The 12,608-nt window shown below is 38.4% G+C and overlaps 1 protein-coding gene across 4 annotated transcripts in view; it reads left to right on the top strand.

Moving 5' to 3' along the window:
- Positions 1-12,608, top strand: part of UQCC1 (ubiquinol-cytochrome c reductase complex assembly factor 1) — a 128,702-nt gene that overhangs the window by 19,371 nt on the left and 96,723 nt on the right. For 3 of the 4 annotated variants that reach the window (XM_058286975.2, XM_058286974.2, XM_071211657.1), the window contains exon 2: positions 11,885-11,989. The exons of the other annotated variant lie outside the window; for it this stretch is intronic. In XM_058286975.2, the coding sequence (XP_058142958.1) occupies positions 11,885-11,989 (105 nt within the window). The remainder of the gene's footprint in view (positions 1-11,884; positions 11,990-12,608) is intronic. 4 annotated transcript variants of the gene reach the window in all.

Raw genomic sequence — 12,608 nt, 5'->3', positions numbered from 1 at the left:
TATCATTTCATACCTCTTAGAATGGCCACTATTAAAAAGACAGAAAATACAAGTTGGACAGGATGTGGAGAGAGAAATGCTTATCCGCTGTTGGTAGGAATGTAGAATGGTACAGCTTCTGTGAAGAATTGTTTGGCAGTTCATAAGGAAGTCGAGTACAGATTTGCCATGTGACCTGGCAATGCCACTACTAAAAATATATCCAGAAGAACTGAGAGCACTGACACAAACAGACATCTGCATACCAGTGTTCATAGTGGCGTTATTCATGATTGCTAAGCCATGGAAACAGCCCAGGTGTATATCAACAGATGAATGGATAAACAAATTGTGGTGTATATATACAGTGAAATATTATGCAGCTGTAAGAGGAAATGAAGTTATAAAACATGGCAACATGGATGAAACTGGAGGACATTATATTGAGTGAAGCAAGCCAGACACAGAAGGATAAATGCTGTATGATTGTGCTATTCTTAACTAAATATATTGTGTAAATTCATGGAGTTAGTAATTTGAATATAGGTCACCAGAAAATAGGTGAGGTTAGAGAATGGAAAGCTGAGGGTTAATCTGTGCAGAACTGGCAAAAAGATTGTTTGTAAATCTTTGGAAATGAATAGAAATGGTGAAAGCACATGGTTATGTTTGTAACTAGCAATGCTAAATATAGGTATGACATTTGTTGAAAGGGAGAGTCATGTATTTCTAGAAGGAAAGCTAAAAAATCTAACACGGGACTGTGTAGTGTAGAGAAACCTCATGTGAGATATTAGCTATATATGGCAGGGGAAGCATAAGAGAGAATAAGAGGTGATTATTTAGGGGTAGAGGCTTTTTTTGCCTGTTTTTAAAATGTATTATTATCATTATTAATGGAATGATGGAAATTATCTAATAATGATTGATATGATGAATGCCCATCTGTGTAATTTCACAATGGTGTAAAGATACCATTGATTGTACACTTTGGATAGATTGTATGTTTTATTAGTATGTGTCAATAATATTGATTTAATTTTTCTTTTTTTATGGAGGTACTGGGAATTGAATCCAGGACCTTGTACATGGGAAGTAGCCGTTCAACCACTGAGCTATACCTGCTCCCCTTGATTTAAGAATTAAAAAAAAATCAGCTGGCCATAAATATAAGAGTTGATGTCTGAGCTTTCAATTTTATTCCATTGGTTTATATGACTCTCCTTGTGCCAGTACCATGCTGTTTTGTTTACTGTGGCTTGGTAATAAGTTTTAAAATTGGAAAGTGTGAGTCCTCCAACTTCATTCTTCATTTTCAAGGTGGCTTTAGTTTTTGGGGCTTCTTACTTTTCCATATAAATTTTTAAAAGAGATTTATTTATTTATTTGTTTTCCCCCACCCCCTCATTCTGCATTTGCTTTGTCTTGTTCATCTTCCTTTTTTTCTAGGGAGCACCAGGAACTAAATCCAGGATCTCCAGTGTGGGAGGGAGGTGCCTAATCACTTGAGCCACTTTTGTTCCCTACTTTGTTTTGTCTCTCATTATGTTTTCCCCATTGTGTCTCTTGTTGTATCATCTTGTTGCATCAGCTCGCCATGCCTGCCTGTCCTGTCAGCTCACTGTCTTGCTCATCCTCTTTAGGAGGCACTGGAAACCGAACCTGGGACCTCCCATGTGGTAGGCGGGAGCTTAATCTTTTGAGCCACATCTGCTTCCCACATATAAATTTGATGATTGAACTTTCCATTTTGTAAAGAAGATTGTAGGAATTTTGGTTGGGATTGCATTGAATATATAAATTGCTTTGGGTAGTATTGACATCTTAATGATAGTTAGTCTTTCAGTCCATGGACATGAAATGTCCTTTCATTTATATAGGTCTTTAATTTCTTTTAGCAGTGTTTTGTAGTTTTCTGTGTACAAGCCCTCTACACCATTGGTTGTATTTATTTCCAGATATTTGGTTATTTTAGTTGCTATTGTGTATGAAATTTTTTTCTTGATTTCTTTTTCCAATTATTCATTACATTCACTACCGATTTTGCGGTGTTGACCTTGTACCTTGCAACACTGCCAAATTCATTTATTATCTCTAGGAGCTTTTTTTTGGTGGATTTTTCATGATTTTTTGTATATAGGATCATATCATCTGCATATAGGGAAAGTTTTAATTCTTCCTTTCCAATTTGAATATGTCATCCTGTGGGAAAAAGAGTTTCACCTGTGCTGTTATAGATATTGCCTTATTGTAGATGTTGCAGTTGTTCCTTATTATTGTAGATGGTGTTGCAGTTCTAATAGCAAACAGCTGCTTGGTAGATTCCAATAAATACAAGGTGGAAACTAGGGTCGAGACTCTCAGTTCCAGAAGTTATGAGACTCCTGGTCCCAGCTTTATCACCTCTCTTGTGTCTCTCTGTCCCTTTATTTTGTAAGTTCTGTGTTGCCTTCCCTTCGAGCCAACCTGTTGTGAGCTGATTGCAGCAACTGGTGCCAACGTGGGGCACAAAGGGAAGCTCAGCAACTGGTGCCTGATCAGGAACTCGAAGGGAAAAAGGCTGCAGCAACTGGCATTGAAAAGAGACCTGAAGGGAAGAAGGATCGTCTTGAGCAAAACTAAAGTTGGTGTAACAGTGCAGAGCCCTGAGTGGTTTGGAAAACCTTTTGAAGTCCTCGAGGGTTTGCTTGTATTCCCTCAGGAAATGGAGAACGTCTTGTGTGGATACCAGCTCCTTGGATAAAGTCATACCATGAATGCCAAGGGACAAGCAAAGTTCCTGTGGGACCCAGAACCTCTGGTCACAGATGGAGAAACAGAAGCTGGAAACTGCATGGCTGGGTCTCATTCCGAAGACTGGAATGGCTTTACATCAAAGTATCTAAACGACAGAACTTGTTCCAGCATGGCATCATAAAGCAAGTATGACTTTGGGACAGAAAGAGATTCAGAAAGAAATTGAGAGGAGGAAAACTGGAAAAGAAATGTTGAATTATAAAAGGAAGCAATGAAGAAATTCTAGATTAATAGATTTGAAAGTGCTTTTGTGTTTGTCTGTTTGTTCAGTGTCAGTGTGTGTGTTGTAATTGTTTGTGTTTGTGAGAAAGAAAAAGAGAAGGGCGGGTGCCCAGAAAGAAAGAGAAAGGAAGAAAAAAAGAAAAAGATAGAAAAAACATGAAATGTTATAAGATGTATTTTGTCCTAAAATATGCAGGACAGAACTAGTATGCATATAGTAAGTTATAAAAGTATTGTGATAGTATTCAGTAAACTAATGTGTTTTGTAAAAGTAAAACAACTGAATGAATACAAAAAGTACAAAAACTGTGTGAAAAGGTCAGCAATGGACTTTTGCAGTTCTTCAAGGCTTTCTGCCCTGGCCTAATGGCAATGAATCTGGCTGCATAGAAGAAACCTGTGGTAGTGACCCTACTAAGAAACATCAGACAATGGTATTTCAAGGGCCTGGAAAAGGGAAACAATTGGGACAAACTGTAAGGTCCCTGCTTCTCAATCAAATTCTTAAATGTTTGGATAAGACAAAACTATACTCCTTACTGTATTTGATACATATGTTTTCTCCTGTCAATGGAGTTTGTAACCACTTAGCCTGTGAATTGTATGTGGCCAGTGCTAATAGCGAGTACTGGCCTATATAGCCTTGTTAGTTGGGAATCTTAAGCCCATGAGAAATGAAAGTCTATTTATTAAATGTCTGTTAGATGGAAGTCTTATTGTTGTTGCAGTTATGGATTATGTATAAAATGCTTGAATACTAATCAGAACTTTAATAATGAAACATATTGTGTACTTATGAGATTTGATGAACTATAAGCGATATATAAGTGTACCTTGTTGAATGTATTGAGGAAAAAAACTTAATGAGTATTGTTCAAACCTGAAAGTGAAAGTATCATACAGGAAGCTTTGTTAATCAATGAAACGTCGTTTGTGTAAACTTAGCAAAAACAAAAGGGGGGAAATGTGGGAAAGTTTCAGCTGTTCTATTGTAGATGTTGCAGTTATTCCCTATTATTGTAGATGATGCAGCTCTAATAGCAAACAGCTGCTTGGTAGTTTCCAATAAATACAAGGTGGAAACTAGGGTGTAGGCTCTCAGTTCCAGAAGCTGTGAGTCCCCTGGTCCCAGCTTTATCTCCTCTCTTGTGTCTCTGTCCCTTTATTTTGTAAGTTCTGTGTTGCCTTCCCTTCGAGCCAACCTTTTGTGAGCTGATTGCAGCATCATCCCACTACTTTCTGGCCTCCATGGTTTGAGGCTATATGACTTCATCTTATTTAGTATCCCTTGAACATGATGAGTTGCTTTTCTCTTGCAGCTTTGTCATGTGACAGTTTAATTATGATATGTTTCATTGTGAATCTCCTTGAGTTTATCCTACTTGGAGTTTGTTGAGTATCATGGATTTGTGAATGTTTTTCATCAAATTTGGGAAGTTTTCTCCCTTTATTTCTTCACATCTTTCTGTCCCATTCTTTTCTTTCTTGGTCTCCCATTGTGCATATATTGATACATTTGATGGTATCTCAGAAGTCTCTGAAACTTTTTCTTTTTGTTTCTCTTTCTCTGACTGGATACTTTTAGTTGATTTATTTTCAAGTTCTTGAATTACTTGGCCTTAGGCTAATGAACCCCTCTATTGAATTCGTCATTTCAGTTATTCTTCTCAACTTAAGACTTTCTCTTTATTGATATTCTACTTCCCAATAGTTCTTTACACATGATTTTCTTTAGATCTTTGAATATATTTAGAATAGCTAATTTAAAGTCTTTGTCTAGTATAGCATCTAGACTTCCTGAGGGACAGTTTCTCCTGATGCTGTTTTTCCTGTTAAGGGTCATACTTCCTTGTTTCTTTGCATGTCTTTTAATTTTTTGTTGAAAACCTGAGTTTTTGTAATATAATGTGACACTCTAGAACTCAGAATTTTTTACTTCTCCAGGGATTGTTGTTGATACTCCTTGTTGTGTCAGTTTTAGTGACTTCTCTGAATTCATTCCGTAAAGTTTGTGTTCTTTGTGATTTTTGCCTTGGAGGTTTCTGCTCAGCTTAGTGGTCGGGTCATGATTGAGTAGAGATTTCCTTAAATTCCTGGAACCAGTAAGTGTCCCAGTCTTTGCTGAGGGGCCCTGTCTGCATTTTGGAGCACACCTTTGACACTTCACCCAGGCAGTTTGACAGTTCTTTCTTATCCTTCACTTCCTGCTTGTGCAGAGCCTAAAGTTCAGCAATATGTGAGAGCTTTGGGCCTTCCCATGTCTTTCCTGAGCATATGCCTCCCTCTAGGTGTGTGTGTATGCACAGCCCTATACATGCACATGGCCTTCTAGTATCCCAAGAACATGTCTGAGTTGTTCAAAGCCCCTATGGAGATCTCACTTCCTACCTTTCCTTTTAAAACTTTTTTAGCCTATTATTTACTACAGCTGTTATCTACCACCTGCAGCCACCACAAAGTTAACAATTGCCTCTATTTGTTGCAACAAATGCTCCAGGGGAAAAGGCTTTTTTTTTCTTTTTTTCCCTCACTCTGGCTGAGCTCCAAATCAAATAAAGGCAGCCTTGTAAGTGGGGTCTTCCAGGTAATTACCAGATAGATCAAATAATGCCAGTTCTCTGTGAATGAGACTTTGAAGGCATAGCAACCCTTTTCTGTCCTATCCTGTGGCTGCCAAGCTGTTGGTTTTCACCGGAATTATGTTGGCTACTACAGAGCTGTAGAGGTGAGGAGGGGACTAGGGTAAGTTAAAATGCTATAAAGTTCACTGTTCTTAAGGAAATTCACCTGTTTTTCTTGAATAAACACTTCTGGGATTGTTGCTAGCCTTTGCTTAATTTCCAGAGTTCTGAAAAAGTTGATTTGAACATTTTTTTTTTTTTTTTAATGGAGGAGGGAATTTCAGAGATCTTCACTCTCCGCTTTTCTCACTGATCTCTTGTAAAGGTAACATTAAACTAGGTCCAGAGGTACTGATCTATGGGATGCACATGTTTGTTTTATTGGGCCCACATTATATAGGTGTATAATATAAATTTTAAAAACTTTGAGATAATTTCTAATCTGAAAATTTGCAAAAGAGAAAAAGCCCCTGTATACTTTCACCCATATTCCCCAGTTGCTAACCATTTTAATGTATTTGCCTTATCATTCTATCTGTTCCCCTCCCCTTCCTCCCTCTCTCTTCTTCACTTGTTTCTCTTCTCCCTAATCCTTTCTCTACCCCCTTGTCGATATAAAACTATTTTTTTCTGAACCATACAGGTTGAAGATATGATGCCCATTATTCCATAATACAATACAGTATATAAATGTCAAAATCAAGAAATTAACATTGATCCAATAATAGCTTTGCAGGCTTTGTTTTATTGTCCCTGTAAAGTCCTTTATAGCAAAAGGATCCTATCCAGGATTGCATGTTGTATTTATTTGTTATATTTCTTTATCTCCTTCAATCTGAAATGGCTTCTTTGTCTTTCATGATGTTGGCATTTTTGAAGAATACAAGCCAGTGTCTTTGCAAAATATCCCTCAGTTTGGACTGTTTCTGCATAAATAATGCACTTTTTTGGGCAATAATACCTCAAGGTGCATTTTTCTTATTGTATTATATCAGGAAGCACACAATTTCAACTTGTCCCATGACTGGTGTTAACACTATTATTTAAGTTGGTGTCTGGTAGGTTTCTCCACTGTAAAATTAGCAGATATTTTGAGGGGAGATACTTAATTCTTCTGCTGTAAGATAAAGCTTTTCTTCTCTTTTCATTTTTGTATATCAGTATGGCCTCAGGCATTACAGTTTTACTCAAGAATTACAATCTATAACACTCATTTATTTTGATGCTCAAATGATCGCACTTGGCCAGTGGGATCCTTAAAGCTAGTTCTTTGTTCCTTTGAAATTCTCCATCATTCTCTGAGCACACACTTACTTTCTGGTACAAGATGGTCCAGTCTCATCTTGTCTTTTCTTTGCCACCCTGCTCTGGAGTCAACTTTTTTCCCCCCAAAACTAGTTTCTTCTAGTGGATAATGCTATTTAGAAACCATGATCTGGGTGTTTTCTGTGTTTATTGCTACTGTGGTGTCATTGCCTCCAGGCCCTGCCAGAATAGATTAGGAAGTACATATATGTGTATGCATAGATAGAACTACACATAAACCTATTAATCTCTCTATATTTAAAATCCATATATTATATATTAAAGCCAATGCAATACTACAGGGTTTGTTTTAGCTTCTTTCCTTATTTGTAATTCCTTTTTTTTTTTTTTTTTTTAAAGATTTTTATTTCTCTCCCCTTCCCCCACCCCCGATTGTCTGCTCTATATCCTTTTGCTGTGTCCACTTGCATTCTTGTCAATGGCACTGGGAATCTGTTTTTCTTTTTTGGTGGTGGTGGTTGTTGTTGCATCATCTTGCTGTGTCAGCTCTCTGTGTGTGCGGTGCTACTCCTGTGCAGGCTGTGCTCTTTTTCATGTGGGGCAGCTCTCCTTGCAGGGTGCACTCCTTGCATGTGGGGCTTCCCCACATGGGGGCCACCCCTGCATGGGAGGGCACTCCTTTTGTGTGGCAGCACTGGGTGTGGGCCAACTCGCCATGCTGGTCAGGAGGCCTTGAATACTGAACCCTGGAACTCCTATATGGTAGGTGGACACTCTGTCAGTTGAGCCACAGCCGCTTCCCTGTAATTCCTTTCTGATAAAAACCTGACCCCTCATCCTTAATGAATTTACTGATTTGTTCGGTTTCTCCTTATATGTGATCAGTCTTTTGAAAGCTCAAATTGGACACCTCCCCACCCTCAACATTCAGGGTATTCAGTAATTTTTGATTCAATGGTTGGACTTTTTCTGGTCCTCCTGTCTGTAGAATTACCCTGTAGCATGCCACATTGTAACTTGAGAGTCTGCTACAGTAGAATTTCTTCTTTGGGCTGTGGAGTTGAAGTAGACTCCATGGTATTTAGAATACAGGCACCAGTGGGGAATTAAGAGTAGAAGATACTGTGGCTACCTACATGTAAAGCCATTTCAGTTTATGAGTGAGCCAAAGAAAATACTATGTATCTTAAAGACCACATGCAGAAACAAGCCTGTCTGTGGACTGATTAAAGAATAGTCAAAAAGAGTTACTTTATCAGAATATTCTTAAAGTTTTAAAAAAATTTTTAGGAGGTACCAGAGATTGAACCCAGGACCTTGTACATAGGAAGCAGGCACCCAGCCCCTGAGCTACATCTACTCCCCTAGAATATATTGAAAAATGTTGGCAATAAGCAAAGGAAACAAATCATGAAAGCCATCTTTTAAAAAAACTGATTTGCAGTGTTGGTGAGGCAAAAAGATAAACTAGTTTCCACTTACTAAATGTTTATTTATCCTGTTGTAACAATGTTTTTAACTACAGGAGATGGCTATAAATTTTTTTCTGAACTTGGGAGAAATTGAGGTATGCTAATTGTTTATAAGCCTAATATATTAATACCTATAAGAGAGGAGAAATAAGTACTTCCACAGACTCATATTTATAAATGAGGTATTGAGAAAGATGGGAAGGAAAAATAACCAAGTAGAGTCAGTAGATCCAGGAATCTGGAGGGATTTCATGAAGCAAATGAGATTATGGTGTGTGTAGGGGTGAAGATGAGAAACAGAAAAAGAAACGGGAATTGACTTGTGTGGAGTGGAGTAGTGATTCCCAAACCCGAGTCTGAGTCAGGTTTTGGTACTGCTGAATGGTAAATACAAGGCAGTTTGTGTAAGTACAAAGATGAATCAAGAAAGGCCGAATTGGTTAGACCTCTAAAGGTCAGTGTTTAGGTTTGATTAAAGAGGGACTTGGAGCCACTGCAAACTTTTGAGAAAGAGAATGCCAGGTTTAAAACAAGATTTTAGGAATATGGTTCTTGCTGCTATGACAGTTGGCTGAGAAAAGCAGAGCTTACTTACAAAATTCAGTTAACAATTGTTAGTAAAGCCTTTGAACATGATTTACTGTTTTCAGAGTGCTTTTACAAATGTTCCTTGCATCACTTCTGCAAGGTAGCTTTTTTTTTTAAGTTACCAGGCTGGGGATTGAACACAGGACCTTATGTGTGGGAAGCTAGCACTCAACCACTGAGCCACATTGGCTTCCCTGAGTTGGTTCCTTTGCTTGTTTGCTTGTATTTTCATTTGTTTGTTTTTAGGAGGCACTGGGAACCAAACCTGGGACCTCCCATGTGGGAAGCAGGCATTCAACTCTTGAGCCATATCTGCTCCCTGTAAGGTAGCTTTTACTCTCCCCATTTTACCTAAGGGAAAATGGAGGCCCAGAGCCTTAAGTAACTAGTTCAGGATCACACAACTATTTATAGCAGGCCTTAGCAGTTTCAGTTAATTAATGATTTGGGCAAGAATTGTTGTTGTAGGATTAGAGAAGGAAAGAACAGAGCTGATTGCTCTTTTAGTAAGAACTGATATAAAGTATTGGCATAAGACCAAGTAGAGCCAAAATCATGGAGAAAATTTTTGCTATTGGAAGATTTTTTTTGAAGAATTTCAACACATTTTTCCAAAAGTTTTCATTGTTTTACTTGTAATTTCTTCTTGCTTCTCCCCTCCCCACCCCCCATGCCCTAAACTTGGGATAAGAATTTTCATCTTATCCTAAATTCATGTTTTTAGAAAAGGAATATCAGACTTTGAATGATTCTGATAAATCTGTCAGCATTAAAAAGCTAGTAACTGTCTCATTTGAAAACCATTCCACGTATAAACCTTAGCTTTACTTTTCATTTGAAATATACAATGCTGTGAGTGGCTGTTAGAAATATACAATGCTGTGAGTGGCTGTTAGAAATAATTGGGAAGTAGATGTGGCTCAAGTGATTGAGCTCCTGCCTACCACATGGGAGACCCATGGTTCGATTCCCAGTGCCTCCTAAAGAAGACAGTGAGCTGGTGTGATGGGCAGGTGCAGCAAGCTGACTCAACAAGATGATGCAGCAAGAGACACAACAAAGCAGGGAATGGAGATGGCTCAAACAATTAGGCACTTCCTTCCCATATAGGAGGTCCTGGTTTCAGTTCCCCGGTGCCTCCTAAAGAAAAGAAGATGAACAGACACAGCAAGCACAAACAATGAGGTGATGGGGGAAAATAAAATCTTAAAAAAAAAAAAAAAAAAATTGTACAATTTTTGACAGTGGGACACTTTAGAAAGCATCTCTAGGTTTAAAATCCTTTTTTCACCACCCCACCACTGCCCCTATCTGCCTACTCATGAGGAAATATTCAGATTAAACTTAATATTTATTGAGGTAGTCTTACTATGAGATACATTTGTTAATTTCTTTTAAAATTTTGAGAAGTAGGGATTTTATCTTTGTTTTATAGGCTCATAGAGGTTGATAAGTTAATATATAACTTAAAAGCATTGGAACCAAGAGTCGAATTAGTACTTTCTGACTCCAAGTACATGGCTCGTTTTACAATACTGTGCTATGTTTTAATTGGTTCAAGACTAGGTCATAGTGTATTAGTGTTAGAATGGACCTTGGAATATTTCTTTTACCTTTTCAACCTATTTATTTAAAAACAGCTTTTTAAAAAAATTTTTATTTTTTAAAATTTCTCTCCCCCTCCCCCAGTTGTCTGCTCTCTGTGCCCATTCACTGTGTGTTCTTCTGTGACCGCTTCTTATCAGTGGCACCAGGAATCTGTGTTTCTTTTTGCTGTGTCATCTTGTTGTGTTAGCTCTGTGTGTGCAGTGCCATTCTTGGGCAGGCTGCACTTTCTTTTGCGCTGGGCGGCTGTCCTTACAGGGCACACTCCTTGCCCATGGGGCTCCCCTACGTGGGGGACACCCCTACATGGCAGGGCACTCCTTGCGCGCATCAGTGCTGCGCATGGGCCAGCTCCACGTGGGTCAAGGAGGCCCAGGGTTTGAACTGCTGACCTCCCATGTGGTAGGCGGATGCTCTATCCATTGAGTTTATATATGTAGAGCAGCTAGAAAAGTACCTGGCACATAGTAAATGCTCGTGATATTAGTGAAAATTACTATGAAGAAACTTGAATGTGAAGTAGAGTTTAAAGTACTTATAAAGATATTAGAGTAGCTAGGTCTAAACTAGAATTCAGGTCTTTGACTCCTAGTATTACACTCTGCTTGGCAGAGTATTTTCAAACAATTTTTGTGTTCAATCCTCATTATGGGCTGTACAAAGTCTACAGGTTAGGAGAAATCAACCCTTGGATCCACTGGAGTTGGTTCTTAGAATAGAGATTGCTGCGTACATCAATGCCATTTGTACAGTGGAATGTCTCAGGATTATGGGGGAAAAAAAGTTTCTTATTTAATAAGACACTTTTCCTAGTCTGCCTAGTTTTGTGGCCAAGAGATCCTTCTGAGTTCAGCTGATGCTGGAGGGAAAATTAATTTCAGTCATAGCTCTAAGAGCCACATAATCTTTCTTTTGTCTTAGAAATCAGGCTGTTTCACATTTTCCCACCCATTAAACTTCTGCCTGTGTCTTCATTCACTTGGGGATGATGATAATCCCAGCACTGTTTACTATAAGGGGATTTTATGGAGATGAGATTAGTTTATGAAAAGGCATTACAAACTGTAATTCAAAATGGTAATATTACTGTATAGTGCCAGAAGTCCCCCTGCTTGAGGCTATTGCCAGAATTCTTTTAGTCCATGTGACCAGGAATAGGCAGGGGTACCATTTAGCCTTGGAGAGATGAGCATGGGAAGCTTGGTCCTGGCTCCAATCGAAATGTCTCTTCTCATGTGCACTCTTTCGATAGGATTTCTAAATTTAGGTACCCTCTTTGCTTTCTAGATATGGAGTCTGATTTAGATTCCTGATACTGTTTTTTTCTTTCTCTAGAGGAACCAAACTAGTATCAATCAGTGGGTTCCACTATGCTGCCAATTGGTACCTGTGTCTCCTATCCAAGGATTGTGGGGCAGAACTCTGTTTGGCACTTCCCAGGTAAGGTTTGTTGTTCCTTTCTTGGTATGAAAACCTTAGTGTTTATGTGCAAATGTCATGTATTTATAGATTAGCCAACCAAATTGTGTGATGGAAAAACCTCATGAAACTACTTCTGTGTCTCTGTGGTGCCAGCTCAGGGCAGATTCCTACAGTATAGTGTCTAGGGTGTTGCTTCTAAATACCTCAGCAATGGAACTTAGCCTAGGATACCAGGCTACAGTCTGATGATTTTTACTGTTAGGGAGTCTTTCCAGATATTCATCCCACTTCACTTTTCTTTTTGTAGCCACTTAGTGCCACTTTTTGGGGGGGCTGAAAAATACGTTTATTTTTTAATCCCCTTGTTATGATCATAAAATCCAAGAAACTCTTATTTGAGGCCTTAGTTTACCCTTGAACCACATGATTCATTATAATGTAGTTCACTTTGGACCCTCCTTAAAGGTTTTTTTTCCCTCCTGATTTTTGTTTTGTACAAATAATTAGTAATAAAGAAAATAAAAATCATCTGTGACCTCAAACCTGAAAATATCATTATTTTCATCTTGCTGGTTCCTTTCTAGTCCGTGTATGAGTGTGGGCATACTAATTTTATTCCTTAGGTACCGTAGAAGAT

Source organism: Dasypus novemcinctus, chromosome 24 (assembly GCF_030445035.2).
Source record: "Dasypus novemcinctus isolate mDasNov1 chromosome 24, mDasNov1.1.hap2, whole genome shotgun sequence".
Lineage (NCBI taxonomy): Eukaryota > Metazoa > Chordata > Mammalia > Cingulata > Dasypodidae > Dasypus > Dasypus novemcinctus.
The sequence above is the reverse complement of the archived record's forward strand: the minus strand, read 5'-3'. Positions and strand labels throughout refer to the sequence as shown.